The 17594-nt window shown below is 39.5% G+C and overlaps 1 protein-coding gene across 2 annotated transcripts in view; it reads right to left on the bottom strand.

Annotated features, from left to right (window-relative positions):
* Window positions 1–1484: 1484 nt before the first annotated feature.
* The window catches only part of LOC122552282 (PDZ domain-containing protein GIPC1-like), a 34691-nt gene continuing 18581 nt past the window's right edge, over window positions 1485–17594 (bottom strand). The window contains exons 4-6 of one of the 2 annotated variants that reach the window (XM_043694979.1): window positions 17192–17304; window positions 13807–13888; window positions 1485–3257 (exon numbers count right to left, since the gene is read on the bottom strand). In XM_043694979.1, coding sequence (XP_043550914.1) covers window positions 3109–3257; window positions 13807–13888; window positions 17192–17304 — 344 coding nt within the window. In that variant the 3' untranslated portion in view covers window positions 1485–3108. Of the gene's footprint in view, window positions 3258–11551; window positions 11895–13806; window positions 13889–17191; window positions 17305–17594 lie in introns of those variants that run through there. The other variant, XM_043694980.1, reaches the window with a different exon arrangement.

The raw sequence follows: 17594 nt of genomic DNA, 5'->3' as shown, positions 1-17594 counted from the left end.
ATTAATTCACCCACTATAACAAGTTAGTAATATTTTCTTTTAAACTTAGGTTTATGTTAATTTCAAGAATACAGAAAAAGTTCCGCAAAAGTGGGAGCTGCTTCAAACAGGATAGACACAGTCATTTACCTAATGGGCCAAATGGCCAATTTGTGTGCTGCAGGATTCTCCATAGCTGCATGTTAACTTTGTCACAGTGAATTGTTCAGATCACAAAGTGCTAGGCAAAGTTTAGCTTGAAGACAAAGTGGTTTGTGGCTTCTGGACAGACAATTAGTTGTTTTAAGAAAAACACTAAGCACCAAAGACACCAAACATTAGCTTATCCAGTGAAAAGCAAAAAACAAACAAACAGTCTGTAATGTGCAAGGATTATAGAGATGTAAACTGTAGGGTAGTAACAAAATGGCACAGACAGGGTCAATTACAAAAGAGCTACTGGGAAAACGGGAGATTTTATACCTAAAAAAAGTGAGTTGTTATAATTTGGAATGTGCTGCATGTAAATGAGATGGAAGCAGAATCAAAGAAATCATAGAATCCCTAATGTGAAAGCAGGCCATTCAGCCCATCGAGTTCACATCAATCCTCCAAACAGCATCACAGATCTACCCCATCCCTCTAACCCTGCATTTCCCATGGCCAATCCATCTAACCTGCACATCTTTGGACCATACGAGGAAATAGGAACACCCGGAGGAAACCCTTCAGTTCAAAAGAGAGCTAAATAAATCTTGGGAGGAAAGATTTTAAAAGCTTTGGGGCAGTGGGATTAAATGGACACCTCTTTCAAGATGTCTCTTACAGTCCTGTACGACATTGTAGGATTTGGTTTGCTTTTGGCAAAGCTTCGATCCAGGTAATCTGACAGCAATAGAGTCACATTTCCTGTCTCTAAAACAATTGTTCAAGTTTAACAATGTTCAAAACATTCGGGAGGAGAAATGTCAATACTCTTGTGATAAGTTAATTTAGTTTAGATAAGAAATGCAAATAGATGAACCAAGGGGGCATGGAAGAAACATCTGAACTAATTAACAGTTAATTTTTAATGGATTAAACCACATTCCTTTCAAACAATAATAAGTGCATGGAGTGGACAGAATCTATTGTAAATTATAATTTTACATTAAAAATTAATGGAATTCTAATAAAATCATTAATGGGATGTTGGTCCAATTGTCCTTTACAATGGTAATTAACCTGAAGAGGCTTGTTTTGCAGCATTAGCTGTTTTACTCCAACCCACTCAACATAATACCTATCCTTTTCCTGGGACACTGAAAAAGCAAGGCTATAAAATGGACAGTGAAATAAAACCATTGCGAGGCAGATGCTGGAAATCTGAAACACAAACAGAAATTGCTGGAAAATCTCAGCAGGTCTGGCAGCATCTGTGGAGAGAAATCAGAGTTAACATTTTGGGTCCAATGATCCATCTTCAGAATGTTCTGAAGAAGTGTCACTGGACCTGAAGTGCGAACTCTGATTTCTCTCCACAGATGCTGCCAGACCTGCTGAGATTTTCAAGCAATTTCTTTTTTTTTTAACCTGTACAGCTGATGGATATAAATAAGACTCTTTGGTGTGCATTTGGTACCTAAGAAATAGGGGAAACATTTCTTTAAATGTAATATGCCTTAATTCATGTCATAGCAAAATCAACAGCGCTCCAACATTGGTTCATACACCTCACATCCACCTCCACTCAAGTGGAAAAAAAAACTAGCCAACACTTTATGCACTTAGGGAGTACCAGCACAGACAGAGGCATCCTCTTCCAGAACACACATAAATTAAGGCCTCAACCACCTTCTTCAGTGTACACCAAACAGCCCGCATCTTAGTCTGAAAAGAATGGGGCAGTTTTCCTCCAGAGTCCTAATGGATTTTTTTTTAATAACGAATATCATTAAGATGGGTGATCTGATCATTACCACATTGCAGTTCCTGAGTTTGCTGTGTACAAATTGGCTGCCATGTTTCTTCACATCACAACAGTGACTACTTCAAAAAAAAATTAATTGGCTGTAAAGTGCTTTGGGACATCGTGAGGTTATTAAGGTGCTACAGAAATCCAAGTCTTGCGCTTTAGAACATTTTGCTAAGGTACAAAGGTTTGAGGATCACAGTTATTAAAAAGACAACAATTAGTGGTGCACACTTTTCAATTTGAACATTTCACATATCCACCATTATATTTCACCAAAGTCTGAGTCATGGCAGCTTTAAGATAGTCATTAAAGGTGCTCCTCAAGAACTGGATGTGTGCAAAACAATCATTACTTAGCTTAATATCAGTCACATGGCTGCAAGTGAGCTGTTTAAACCAGCATTGGGATGTTTAAACAACATTAGTCCATGCACTGCAGACATAATTGTCTTGTAAACAATAGAAGAAATAATTTGATAAACCTTGCATTTATATTCCACTAGGGAATCACTGAGATGGTCAAGCATGCATGAGTATAAAATGCAAGTCTCTTATTATTTAAAGAATGCTTTCTTTCCTACCAACACATCTTCCTGATCTTCTGCTTAAACAGGTATCTGAAACTGGAAGATCATTACAAACAAGCTGAAAAACTACTAAAATTCATTAGTTTAAGACCACAACTTTAAAAGTGTTTGAGTGGTGTAGAGGACCCCAAGTGTTTTGCCATATTGTAGCGTGCACTTAATTATGCTCTTTTTTAATTGCAGCCTACAACGTAGACTGAATTTACATCTTCATATGAAGTTTTGTTCTCCCAACCCAATCTTAAAATTTCCATAAACATAGCTGCAAAAATTTATTAAAAATAATTTCTGCATAGTGTTGTCACAGCAGAACCCTTTCAAAAGTTGTGGTATCCACATATGCATACACCATCAGCACACCACAATATGGCACCTATAAGGGTACTCAAATTAAATGCTTACAAAAATCAGATAGTCTAGAAACAAGAAATTATTGGTCAGTCTTATTGTACAAAATCATCTGGAAATATTCCTATGAAAAGTAACCCAGGACCCAGCGTCCTAAAATTATTAGCATATAAATATATGTTTTTTTTAAAAATGCCCTTTCCACTGATTTCATACAGTCTCAGCATTTGTGTCCAGTGATTATCGTCCAGCCTTTGCATCTCCAATAGCACCCCAGACATCGAAGACAAACTCATCAGGAAATGCAAAGTCACCAAGTTCCTCGTCAAGTGCCTGTGCAAACTCATCTGGATTCTTCTTATTCTTGCCAAGGTCAACCATGGTAGCAGCTATGTGAAAGAGAGAGAGAGTTCAATAACATAAATCATTGCAAAGTACTTCACATTTTAAAACAAAGTATGATACCAAGTTACATTAAGAGATATTAGGAGAGATGGCTAAAATCATGGTCAAAGATGTAGGTTCTGAGGACAACCTTACAAAACAAAAGGAAGCTAGAGTGAGGTCATTCCAGAGCTTGGGGTTCAAACAGCTGAAGATACAGTCACTGATGAAGCAGTAATTAAATCGGGGGTTGCACAGAACTCCAGTGAACATCTTTAAAAAGGAATGAGACAGGTAGAGAGGATAAGGGAGGTAATTTCAGCATTTAGGGCAATTTAATTCACAGGTATCAACAGAAATTAAAATGAGTATACAAAACAGGGCATCAGACTAGAAGGGGTGGTTACAGAAATGGGAGGATCAGGCCAAATGGAAAACATGAGTGAGAATTTTAAATCAAGGTGCTGCCTTGTGTGGGGCTAGGGAACGTAAAGACTTTTAAAAATCAGTCATGAACTGACTGCACAAACATGCTAGGCTTCAGAGTTCATTCAAGCCAAAGAAACAAAACAAAACATTTTAGTTTGAAATGTGGGTTGATTTTACTGATTATACATTACTGTCAAATGATTGAGAAGGAAGCAAGATATACGCATGCCAGTAGTGATAAGATCCTATCTTGTTTTGTGAACTTTCCTTGAAACTATATCCCAAGCGCCCTTCCAGGAGGTTTTGTAACATATAATCTCTGTTGAAAATCACTTCTGAAGATCACAAGTTTGTGCCTCAACAGACATTTTAAGCACGGCTCAACGCGCCTACTTCCCAAAAAAAGCCTTTGGCTTCAAAATATTGAGTCAAAATCACAGAACGTTTGGGAGATGTCTTTGCAAACTAATCGAATAGAAAAATTGAGGTTGGGGAAACTGGAAGGATATTTTTGTTAACATCACCTAAAACTTCCAGAATTTTTCTGGACACCTGGAACCATCAAGCTTGTGAAACTATCAAGTCAACTTTATTCCCAATCCTTTAAGTTAATAACTACCTAGCTTAAGGTTCGAGGGAATGATTTCATAACTGATACTTCCCCATGAGAAAAGTATAATTTTAGTTAATACCAAATCATTTATCTTCAGTGATTATTTTATTTGATGCCGTGCACTGCATCACTTCTTTTCTCTTCATCACGGAAGGCAAACAGCCACTGACCCATGAACATTGATTGCATACCCACCAGACATGCCAATATGTATTGTAATGAAAAATCATGCTCATTTCCCATCTTTGCCCAAATCCTTTACCTCACACAGCCAGGATGTTTGTTCAGAATCACAATTTCATGACTTGGGTTATAATCTCAGCTGAAAGTGACACTGCACAAGTCAGATCCCAGCATGAAACCTAGCTTGGTAAAACCCAACTTCATCTATTTTGTTAAAAACACACTCACTGAAGTCTGAATTCAGTGTACTTTAAACTGAATGTTGTACAGTGAAAAGATTTCCAATAATACTGACTGTGAAAACCTTTGAACCATCTCAATGATATTAAAGATGCTTTGTAATTACATGTTCCTTCTTTGTGGTCAACCGTGACAGGCTAACTTTATCTTTTCATTCTGTACTAAACCTACTTCTGAATTGTTTTCAAAAGGTGGGGAGATTCTGAAATATTGGGTGAAATTAGTGGTTTATCAAAAGTCTGGTTCGTATACTCTTCAAAATTTAATAAAGGATTTGATTAAGTAGGTGCAGAGATGTTTCCATTTGTTACAAGGAAGCCCATAACAATAGTCCAAACAAATCCAGTAGGGATTCAGGAGAATGTTCTTTATTATATTCTTACATTCCAATCACTTAATCTGAACTATCAACATCTTTTCACCACCAGCACCCTAGTCACCCCCCACAAACTATAGCATAAATGCTGTCCCTTCCACACGTTACTTCAGCTCTGATGGAGAGTCATCTAGACGTGAAACATTAGCTTGCTCTCTCTTCATGGATGCTATCTGGCCCACTGTAATCGTCAGCATTTCTTGTTTTCAGTACAGATTCCAGCATCTGCAGTAATTTGTTCCATCTTTATTAGAAGATTGACTGAAACTTATAACCCACTACTACAGAGAATGGTTGAGGGGAATTATAAAGATGTAGTTATGAGGAAGTTGGATATACACAGGGGTAAAAGAAATCCAAGGATAAGCCAATTGGTGGAGGTTCATGTGGAGCTTAAGCTGGATTGAATATCTGTTTCTGGACTGTGACTGCTGTATAATTCTACACAGTACATTGTAATCCAAAACCTCACCCAGCTGAATGTAACCTCATGCTAGCAATGAGTCTAACCTTGGCCTGTAGTAGCCGATATCAAATATTCTTTTTGGATTAAGCCGACCCCCTCACCACACAGGGGCACAGACATGTATGTCATTATTTAACACAAACATTTGGTCAGCAATGACCAGCCTAACTGTGCATGTTTTGCTGTGTTACTCCATAGATTATGTCCTGCACTCTGAACACCGACAAATAGGACATGGACAAACTGCTAAGTGGGCAGGCTGGCCTCAAAGATATCATCTTTGCTCATGTCAAAGGCAGCAGACAGAAGTGGAAACTTTACAAGTCAGGTGTTTTGGGGTTTAACATTACTGACAGAATAGCAGACTACAGATTTATCAAGGTAACTCGTGGGAGTTTCTTTGTATGCCCAACTATGTGCAAGGAAATTAGCAATACACTCACTGTAATACAGAATGCTTTCTACTGTTGATGTACTGCTGAGTTTACTGTCTCACCCAAAATGAAACTATCTTTGATAGTGTGGCACTACCTCTGTACAATGTGTCTGGGAGTATCAGTTCAATCCTGTTGTGAAGTCTCTAAACTAGGGGAGCAGGTGAATGTCCTGTTGAACCTGCATCACTGTTCAGTATGATCATGGTTGATCAGGCTTCAATTTCACTTTAATGCCACAAATATTCTGAGACACCCTTATGTCAGCCTTCAATATTGTATACAATACAGCATCCTCAACCCTTGGGGCAAGAGAATTCCAAAGATTCACAACTCACTTAGTGAAGAAATTTCTCATCTTTATCCTGAGAGATCAGCCCCTTACCATGATACTCTGCACCCTTGACTTAGATTCCCCAACAGGGGAAGCATTTCAGTGCATACCCCATCAAGCCCACTTCATTATCGTAAACTTTTCACAGCACTTCACAGTCCTCTAAACTCCAGAGAATACAAACCCAATTTATTCAATATCCCATTCAATGCTGGCCCTCTTTGAGTTGGGACTTACTTCCACAGCATTCTGATTTGAATGAGCATGCTATCCCGAGTCACATCATTCCCAAACATTGATTTGGGGATCTACCCAGACCCAAAGGGAGCACTTACCCAGGTTTCACAGGCCTTACTAGTACTGTTTAGGGGATGGATAAGATTAGGAAATGTAAAAGCTGCCTTTTAGAGTTTTTCAAAACATAACACACCCCAGAGACCTGCAAATATTTTCCTTGTTTTGAGGGGCTATTAACATGATTGAACATGATACATCTACCCAAGAAAAGCATGTTTCTTTCTTACAAGTTGCAATTTTCAAGATTAACAAAGAAAGAAAGTAGATGGGAATTTTAAATGTATTGAATTGTTGTGATCTGGAGTGTGTGCTGTCTGAAAGGATGTTGGAAGAAAATTCAACAGTAACTTTCAAAAGGTAATTGAATATATACCTGAACAGAAAACTGTTCCACAGGGGAAAAATAGGAGTAGAGGGACTAATTGGATATTTCATTCAATGAACCAGCACAGGACCAAAGGGGCAGATGGCTTCCTTCTGTTCCTTATCCTGATATTTATCAATTAAATCATAATAAACTACATTACACTGACAAAAGATTGTAAAAAGAGTTCATTAAAAACATTAAAGGTTTCAAATTCACGCCATTCCTTTTATCCCAATAATATCCTTGCAAACACGCTAAAAACCCCACAACTTCACACAAAGACTTCTTGCTTAGGCTGGCACAGTTGCAACCAGTTTCATTCCAACAAGTATCTGCACATCCATTCACAGCTTGTTCTTCAGTCGATCTCTCTAGAAGTTAAACTGCAAACTAAACTCACTATTGACTTTAACTTCAGAACAAACATAAAAGCCCTCCAAGCTCAGTTTCTAACCATCTCTGTGTATGCACACACCCACTGATTGACCAACTTCTAGATTTTTCTTTGTATTCCTGGACTCCTATTCCAGGGCAACAGCAGTTACCCCACCTTTACAGAGTCATAAGCCACTAGCCATCCATCTTTTTACTTTAAGGGATGTAAAATCATATTAAGGGTTCATTTAAATGTGAATAGCCTCCAGAATTCTTGGAATTAAATACATTTAAAAACTCAAAAATCACATCTCCCTCTTCTTAACACATAAAATCTAAAGTTATATTGTTTCTAACAATCGTCTCAAAGATAGGACATGAGAAGACAGAATTAGGCGTCAGGACTACTATTTTCCCAGTACCCGGGTTAAAATGTCTTACCAACATTCACACAACGGCCCGGCGCAAGAAATGTCTACATTGATGAGGTCCTGAGAGGATCCTGACACTCAAAAACCATAACTAAAACTATACTTTTGAGAACTAGCAAGTGAAAAGATTGGAAGAGGAAGAGAGAAAAGGTACAAATTATACAAATGATCCCGTATAATTATACTTAAACGCTAGCGAGCTTTGAGAAGATTTGTAGCTCAGGTTGAGGTTCTGGATATAGGTTTGCTCACTGAGCTTAGACGTTTTGCCACCTACGTCCAGATACTTAAATGCTGAATTTTCTTTCTGAAGTCCGAAAATGGAAGGGACTACTGATCAATCTGTTCCACTGGTTTTCGTATTATATTGCTGGTCATCTGTGACATAACAAACGAATCAATGCTGGTGGCAAACCACAAACTTGGCTTGGAAATTACTGGGGAACCAGCCAGTTTCCAAGCGGTCTGGAAAGAAATAAAACTAAATTTAAAAGTTTTCTCACGATTTAGTCCCATCCACCGAGTTTATTGGACCTAGAAATGGAAAATCTTTGTTTTTATAAATATTATCAAACACTAACGATAAGGAACAAGGATCTTGACTGATTTCCCAATCCTGTTTTCAGATTAGCCTAGCCGGTAACAAGCCTGGCCAAATTAAAAAGACCAAACACTCAAAACCCTGCTTCAGGACTGGAGTGCATTATCTGTGGATTGAACTGATCGACCTGGAATGAGACATTACATTTCTATGTTATTGTGGTTAAATTGAGCATGATTATAGATGATGAGCCAGGAGTCTTCCCTCCCCACCCTACTCCACCCCAACATGTTGGTCAATACTGCCATCATAACAACCAGAAAAACTAGTTTGATGACTACAGTGATCAGGATGGCTACTGTCCAGCAGCCACGACACTTAAAAGCAATTCTCATTCTTTGGTGCTTTGGGATGCTGATAAGATACGCTAATACCTCAACATGCCAAAAACTAATCGGTTTGTAAAAAAACCTAGTTGGCTCCACCCTAGCACAAATATGTTAAGACCGCAATGGAAATAGTTAGCCTCTCCCTCATACCTTAGGGAAGGAAAGCACAGCTAATGACCAAAAACCTTACTATTTTAGGAAAGTTTATTGTTTATTTTTTCAGTTCAAAACAAATGAGTTTTCAATTCCTAAATTTCCTAAAATACTTTTAGAAATCTGAAATATTTTAACGCAGATTAATGGTGATACAAACTACTTTTGAAGTTGACCACAAAACTGTAGGGATTAGAACTTTATAGCAATAATTGAAAAACTAGATATTATCTCTCGTGGCAACTATCAAGAGAAATACAGGCCGCATCTGTGCTCAAATTCCTTTCTCTGTACATCCTCAGAACAAGGGAACTTATTAATAAAATACGAAATATTTTATCCGTACCTCTTCTTGGTGTTTTGAAACCAAAGGGTTCAAACATGATGGAGCTTACCAAGTTACTGACTACCTGTGACAAGAAGTTGAGTAGGATCAAAATAATTAAGCTGATAATACCACAGATTTCAGCTTATCCAACACATCTATCTGATCACAGTGAATGAATTATCATGATCCCTGGGGCAAAGGAGGAAACTTCAATCCCAGCTAATGTTCACAGCAAAACATTCCTCAAGCAGTTCCCAAATTTAGACCAGCTATTCTCAATTATATTATACACTTAAAACATAGTGAAACATTCCCTGGCACTTCCTGGAGGTAGCATGTGTCTATGTTGGGAGTCTAGAATTAAACTGCAGAGTATTACAATGGAAAGCTCTTCTTAGATCCAGGGTCTGGAGGAACAGAGAGTGGGAGAAGGTGAACTAATGAAAAGAATTGAAACTGTATGAGCAGAGGACAGAGACAGGAGGCTGAGTGTGGCATGGTCAACAGAGGAATTTATTACAGAACAAGCACCATGATGAAAGAAAGTGAGTAGAAAGGAAAGTTCAACTTTTTAAAGGATGAAAATGCACAAACTTATGCTCAAAATGGGGAAGGGATGGTGATGTTGGGGAAATTCTAGCTCACCATTTATAATCATGCTTAACTTAATCACATTTGGTATTTAATTATATATTAGGGTATACAACCAAAAGCTTAGTCAAAGAGGCAGGCTTTAATGGGCATATTTCAGTATTTTATTTCCACAACCACTGCTATACAACCAAAGGTGCCTATTGCTCCAGCCCCCATCCGCATTTTGGAAAATCACAACAAAGTGCTCTTTCTCTTGGCTTACAAGCAGCAATTGAAAAGTGAGGACCTAGTGCAGAACTTAGTACAGTGTTGGTCTGAAACAATGGAAGGGCTTACATAAGACTGGTCAAGAGGGGACTGTTCGATATTCAAGAACTTAGCAGTCAACCTAAATGAGTATGCCTCCACTGGTGAAGAAGTTAATCAGAATACTCCCCAAACCAACCATGGAAGAACCTGGAGATCCACTCCCTACTGATGTTCAGGTCTGAGGCTTACAAGCCGAGTAACTCTGATCTCTGCAGGAAAATCAGGTACGACCTTCATAATGCCATCAGAGACACCAAAAGACAAAGTAAACTGAGACTCAGACCAACCACAGAGACTTCGGCTTAGACTATATGACAGGTTACCAAGTGTTATGAAGACAAAAGCACGTATGTTCACTTTAAAAGTGAAAGTGTTTTCTGAATTTTGAAGTAAACTTAAAGTGCAGGCTCAGCTGTCCAAATGGAAAGGCTAGGAGATGAGTTGCTCCAAAATAGATACATGTAGCAAGTTGTTAATTGGATACCTGAGTTTTGATTGCTGTTTTGACAATTTGAATTTAACCAATTAGTTTAAATTATGCCCAGGGTACTAAAACCCAGTGGAATTTGAATTTTATTGTTTTGACTCCCAGAAATCAATTAAATTATAAGAGTTTTATGTGTCACGGGGGGGGGAGGGGTTTAAGAAACACATGTATTTCAGAAATTTGTCAGAGAGAAACTACCATCGATCAGCCGAGCAACTGCCATAGACCCGGACAGCTAATTGCCCATCTAACATCTTGTTCTCAAAGATATTAGAAAACACTCTTTTTCAAAAGGTACCTTTTCATGTAAAACATACTCACACTAAAAAATAAAGATGATGACCCAAGGAGATCAGCAGCTGGAAGACTGAAGACAGCAATGACAGAGACTGTATTGTATTGGGCGGCACGGTGGCACAGTGGTTAGCACTGCTGCCTCACAGCTCCAGAGACCCGGGTTCAATTCCCACCTCAGGCAACTGACTGTGTGGAGTTTGCACATTCTCCCCGTGTCTGCGTGGGTTTCCTCCGGGTGCTCCAGTTTCCTCCCACAGTCCAAAGATGTGCAGGTCAGGTGAATTGGCCATGCTAAACTGCCCGTGGTATTAGGTAAGGGGTAATGTAGGGTATGGGTGGGTTGCGCTTCGGCGGGGCGGTGTGGACTTGTTGGGCCGAAGGGCCTGTTTCCACACTGTAAGTAATCTAATCTAAGTAATTGTTTTGAGATTAAGTTAATGTAATGTTTAATAAGTGTGTTATTGGAACTCCATTTTTTAAAAAATAGAATTGGGGTCAGATAGTAAGCAGTTAAGAAAAGAGGGCTTGTATTTGGGAATAGTTTTTGTTTAATGTTCACTATTAGAGTTAGGAAAATAAATTGTTATTTTTCTTTAAATAGTGGAATTTAGAAGTTCTTTGACAATCATATTTTAAGAGATTACGAAACGAGGCAAGCTTCTCTGGGTATTTGGTTTAATTAACAGAAGAGTTCAGCCACCACATTGTAACAAAAGCTAAGTCAAACAGAATCATGGGCAATACATCCCTAACTGATGAGCTCAATATATTCTACACTTGCTTTGAACAGAAGGTCAGTGAAATGATGTCACCTGTCTGAACAGCCTCGGATGCACCTGTACACAGTCACAGCTGATGAGAGAGTGAACCTATGGAAAGCAGCTGGCCCAAATGGAGTCCCCGGCCATGCACTCAGACCCAGTCGGTGGCAGTATTCGCTAACATCTTTAACTTCTCCTTCCTACATCCTCACCTGCTTCAAGAAGACCACCATCATTCCTGTGCCAAAGAAAAATCATGTCAGAGTACTGCCCAGCGGCTCTGACCTCCATAATTATGAAGTACATTGAGAGGTCAGTCATGGCTCACATGGCGAAGATTCTTTGCAATTGGCCTACTGGCGCAACATGTCCATGACAGGTGACATCTCCTTGGTCCTACACACATCCCCGGAACATCTGGATAACAAGGAAGCTAGGTCAGCTCCTACTTATTGACTACAGCTCACCCTCAAGACCATAATTTCAAACAAACTCATCACCAAACACCAAGACCTATGTCATGGCTCCCCTTTCTGTAAGCAGATCCTCAGATTCTTAACCCACAGACTGCAATCAGTAAGAATAAGTGGCAATACCTCCTCCATCATAATTCTCAATGTTCAACACCAGTATCCTGCAACGCTGCACACTCAATCTCCTATTATATTTCTTACATACTCTCAACTATATGGCCAAATTCCGCTCCAACTCCGGCTGCAGGTTTGTTGACGACACCACTATTGTGGGTCGGATCTCAAACAATGACGAGACAGAATACAGGAAAAAGATAGATTACTTTGCAGCACGGTGTAAAGACAACAATCTTTCCATCAATCTCGCAAAACTAAGGAGCTGGTCATTGACTTTAGGAAGCGGACTGGAGGGTACGCACCTGTCTGCATCCATGGTGCTGAGATGGAGATAGTTGAGAGCGTCAAGTTGCTGGGAATGATGACCAACAATCTGTCCTACTTCACCCATGTCAACGCTACAGTAAAGAAAGTACAACAACGTCTCAACTTTCTCAGAAGGCTAAGGAAATTCAGCATGTCCACAAAGACGCTTACCAATCTTTTTGAAAATGCATCACAGGAAGTATCCTTTCTGGATACAGTACAGCCTTGTAAGGCAGCTGCTCTTCCCAAGATTGTAAGAAACTACAGAGAGTTGTATACACAGCCTAGCCCAGTCCATCATGCAAACCAGCCTTCTCTCCATTGACTTTATTCCATTTCCCACTGTTTCGGGAAAGAAACCAACATAATCAAAGATACCACCTCCACACACACCCCTTTAAAGATATTAAACTTTGAATACACATACAGACAGATTCAAGAACAGCTTCTTCCTCACTGTTATCAGACTTTTGAAGGAATCTCTCAAATGCTAATTTTGATTTCTCTCTCTCGGCATCTTCCCTGTGACTGTATCACTGTATTCTGCACTCTGTTCCACCACGGTCTACCTGTAGAACACGCAAAACACTTTTCACTGTGTCTCGGTGCATGTGACAACAATAAGTCAGATCAAATATGAAAGGAAGGAGTAGCAGAGTGGTTTAATGAGGAAATTTCAGAACTTGGGGTCCTGAGAGTTAAAGCTGCCAACAGCAGAGTGATGAAAATCAAAAATTGCAAAAGGACAGAAAATTGAGGAATGCAGAGGTTTCGAGATTTTTCAGTAGGACTCTATAGGAGGTTACAGAGGCATCAAGAGGGCAAGACTACAGAGGAAATTTAAAACAATGACAACAGTTTGAGCAGGGATTATCCTTCTGGCTGTACTGTTCTCCCAATTGTTTAATTATCCTTTGGTTTGCAAGCACAGACCTAGTTATTTTAACTAAGTACAGACCTGTCCTAACATGCTATGATACACTTCTGAGCAGAGGGGACAGAAGAAGGGACACCACCACTGCACCATAAGACCCTTGCAAGCACAGTCCTACTGTGGTCCATCTGTCAATGCTGTCTACATTACAATTACGCAGTATTGAAGTTTGGAAACCTGAAAGTAATTAATTTCCAGCACACGATGCAGAAATCACAATGTCAAACTGCAATAGGTCAGCAGCATCAAGTCATGTCAGAATCATGGTTTAATATTTAGATGTACTAGGGTATTAATTAAACGCTAAGTGTCTTACTCACCTAGCTCAGTGTCTCTGATACCCATGTAACTTTCCAGCAGGTCATCCACCTTCTCAATGGCCTTCTCTTCAAATGCGGATGGCTAGGATCAAAACAAAGCATGTTTTTTGGATTAAGTCATTAAACAAGAATAAAAAGTCAATATTGAAAATTGGCTCAAGAAAGACAACAAATCTGTGGAACAAGTTTAAACGTCATCAGTTTTTTTTTCCTCCAACCATTATTCGGCAGATGGAACGAAATAAATGTCAAAAGGAAGCAAAACCTATACTACACATCTGAAGCACAATCATAAAACCACCCACCCAACAGATAATATGAGACAAGGCTGGGTGAGGAAGACTACTCAGGCCACCTGACTTTATTCTGTGTTGCACTGTGGAACAGGATGAGGCATTAAGCTGTGGTTCCTTCTGCCCTGTGTAAGTAAACGTTGTCATAGTCAAAAGCGAGGTACTTCTCCGGATGTCTTGGCCAATAGTCACTCAGCAACCAGCAATACTAATTCTCCTGTTGTAACACATTCTTACGGGTGGGAGCTCACCGTACAGAAACTGGCTGTTACATTTCCAACGGTACAACAGTGATCACACTTTAATAACTAGCTGTCAAGCACTTTGAGATGAGGCTGTGAAAGGATACATCCAAATGCAAGGTTATTTCTCCCTCTCTCTCTCTGTTCCCCTTGCTCATTATGCCTCCTACAAAAGTATTCATCCTGATCCAAAATTATAAAATAGGAAATATAGAATCAGGCCACTTACATCAACTACTTGCAAGATAAATAAACAACATTTAAAAAAATCACAATCAGACACTTGGAAGATCTTCATGTTCTTTTTGAAGGAAGGTCACACTGAAGCCATTATTAGTTGCATATTTCTGTCATTTGCATTTCTTTTATTAGAACAGGTAAACAGACAGATGAAAGCTCAATAACTGGATAATATCAGAGTGGTTTAACAAATGACCCTCCAGAGGCTAGCGGGGGAATATCCTTTCAGCAGAACAAGCTCAACACAAGTCAAAAGAACACGCACTACATTTATAAGCTAAACAGGTTAAATGAAAACGCATTACTTTTTAAATTTAGTGAAAAGCATCAAGTTAAGCAACACAAGGGAGAACAGAGTGTCACAGTAAAGTAGGATGAGATAAACTGGAGTGGGAGGAGATTGCTATGAAGCATGAATACCAGCATAACTCAGCCATGCCAAAGTGCTGTATAGTGTATGCCATTCTATTTAATGTAGAGTTGTTATGGATGAGACCAAACCACCTCAAAATGTATTAAGAAGATAGCCCAGAGCTTACCTTTTAAAATAAGAGAAAGTTAAGAGAAAATGTTGCATTCCAGATGCAGTTCAATTGGTCAAACTACTTAATTAACTGTTAGAATATAGCAATATTTCATGAACACCCCTGGCAAGGGCAGATTCAGTAAAACAGATCTTCTCATGTGCAATTCTAGAGGCAGGAAGAGAGTCCCAGCTTTTAGCTGTAACAGAGAGGAGAATAAGTACTTCCACATCCAGCCACAAGACCCCAGCAACTGCTGAAACCTAAAAGTAAAAATCCTGGTTCTGTGGGAGCTTGACCTCACCCGTTCAGGCTGCTTCTATTATTCCAACTTTTGAAAAAAAAATGCAAGGTGTCATAAGCTGTTACTTATTGGCTTTGAGCAAGCTCCTCGGGACCTCATCCCAACCGTTCTTCCTTAAAAAAAGGATAAAATACACCTCTTAAAGCTGTAGTATTGTTACATAGTTAAGCACATTCATTAAGCCAATTCCTAACACTGTAGCAAGTATAACGTCATGTAACCTGCCAATCAGAATGAATAGGTGTACTTTCCTTCAGGGTGGTCAGCCATGTTTAGATAAAGGGACCTATTTACTCAGCACAGGTTAAACTGCATTGCACTAGTTAATTACCTTGCTACGCCCTTTTATAGTAGTTAACAAGCCGAGACTTTACGACATTCGGACAGATACATAAATAGGAAATGTTTAGAGGGGTGTGAGCCAAATGCAGGCAAATGGAACTAGTTCAGTTTAGAATCCCTGGCTGGCGTGGATGAATCGGACTAAAGGGTATGTTTCCATCCTGTATGACTCTGTAACTGTCCATTTCTGTCCAAACTCTATCGATTCACCTCATGTCTCCATGGCTTTAATTCTTTGCCCAACAGAAATTTATCAAATAGAGCTTATGCCCTTTCTGTTCTAAGTTCTTCTCTTATACAAGAGGCTAGCTCACTGGAACTCAGAAATTTGGTAACGCCCATTAACTTTAAAATTCTTGATCCTGTTGAGTCTAGCACGAGAATCGATTCAACAAGGAAGGGCATCATCCAGGCCAGGTCAGCCAAATCCAAAATTTGGCTTCCTGTCACTCCTTAGAAGCACTTTGATCTTGGTTTTCTGACTGTTTCCTTTGTGCAATTGTGAACATATACAGCCAAGCTTTAGCTGGACAATCTCATGGAACAAATTGGCATCATGGCCGCTTTTAAACTAAATTCTCCACACAAACAAAAAATTGGCTCAGATATTCTCATCCCCAGTAGAGCAATCATAACCTGGGCTTCCGTACAATATTATTTTCCACACGTAAATATTTACTTGAGGCTTTGACTGCCACAAGGAGAACTCGTGTGCATTCCTATTCTGCAGCCTTTACTGTTCTTATTGTCAACTTCCTCAACCCATGAAACATTAAGTGCTCAGTTACTCTGCTGCCAGCCCAATATGTCTCAGGTTGTACAGGAGGATCAACGCAATCAACAGCTTTAACTCAAAGCTGACTGCATGGGAATTGTTGAAAATCCATTTGCTTCCATGTTCAATGTCATAAAGGTCAATTATTGCTGTAACACGCCAGTTTTATCAACTCACTGATGCTTTGCCTTGGGAACCAGTCTTAAATCTATTTACATGAACTAGGACCAAGACTATAAAAATCCAATGTGGAATGAAATCATACAGCATGCTGGATTGCCCAGAGTGAGCAGGGATGTATAGATTAGGTGGCTTTGCCATGGTGAATACAGGGTTACAGGGAATGGGAGGGGGGGGGGGCACTCTTAAGAGGGTTGGTATGGACTCAATGGGCCGAATGACATGTGCCACACAAAGGATTCCATAGAAAGATAACATCTATAGAAAGCACAGCCTCAGATTTTGACAAGGATGGGCACAGGCCACTAGCAAAATCCACAATTAAGCAACAATTGGTCAATTCAACCTGAGTGACACGTGGTGGAAAAGCGAGAAATAGTATGCATGTTTTATGATGAATAAACCCCAGTATAAAAACTTGCCTTTAACGAGTAACGTTTTCCTACAGGGCTTTTCTAGATACAGAATACAAGCTATCAGCTTACCTCTTCCTCTACAGTGGCAGTCCCTTTCGCCCGCAGTCGTAGTGTTCCTTTTCCAGTGCCCACCTGCCCACCTGATGCAGATTTGCCTCCTCTGGAACGCTGCCCTATCATCTCTGCAGGAGAAACATAAAAGGTGAGCATTGGGCATCAAACTGAATCTCATTTGTCATCTAAGGATTCCACAGGAGAGACTCAAATTTTAGAGCCAAGAGACGTTCTGATCGAAACACTTTCAAAGTTCAGAGCTCAGTTCTCAAGAATCATCAGAGAAAGGAAAATTTGAGCAAGTTGCTATTTAATACATTCCCCACAGAACTGTCATTTATTGCCCAAGACTAGCAGAACTTGAAAAAATGTTGTGACAAGAAGCCCTCCTGAAGTGCTGCAACCCAGCTAGTGCAAG

This window comes from Chiloscyllium plagiosum, chromosome 8 (genome assembly GCF_004010195.1).
Source record: "Chiloscyllium plagiosum isolate BGI_BamShark_2017 chromosome 8, ASM401019v2, whole genome shotgun sequence".
In the NCBI taxonomy this organism is placed as follows: domain Eukaryota; kingdom Metazoa; phylum Chordata; class Chondrichthyes; order Orectolobiformes; family Hemiscylliidae; genus Chiloscyllium; species Chiloscyllium plagiosum.
The sequence above is the reverse complement of the archived record's forward strand: the minus strand, read 5'-3'. Positions and strand labels throughout refer to the sequence as shown.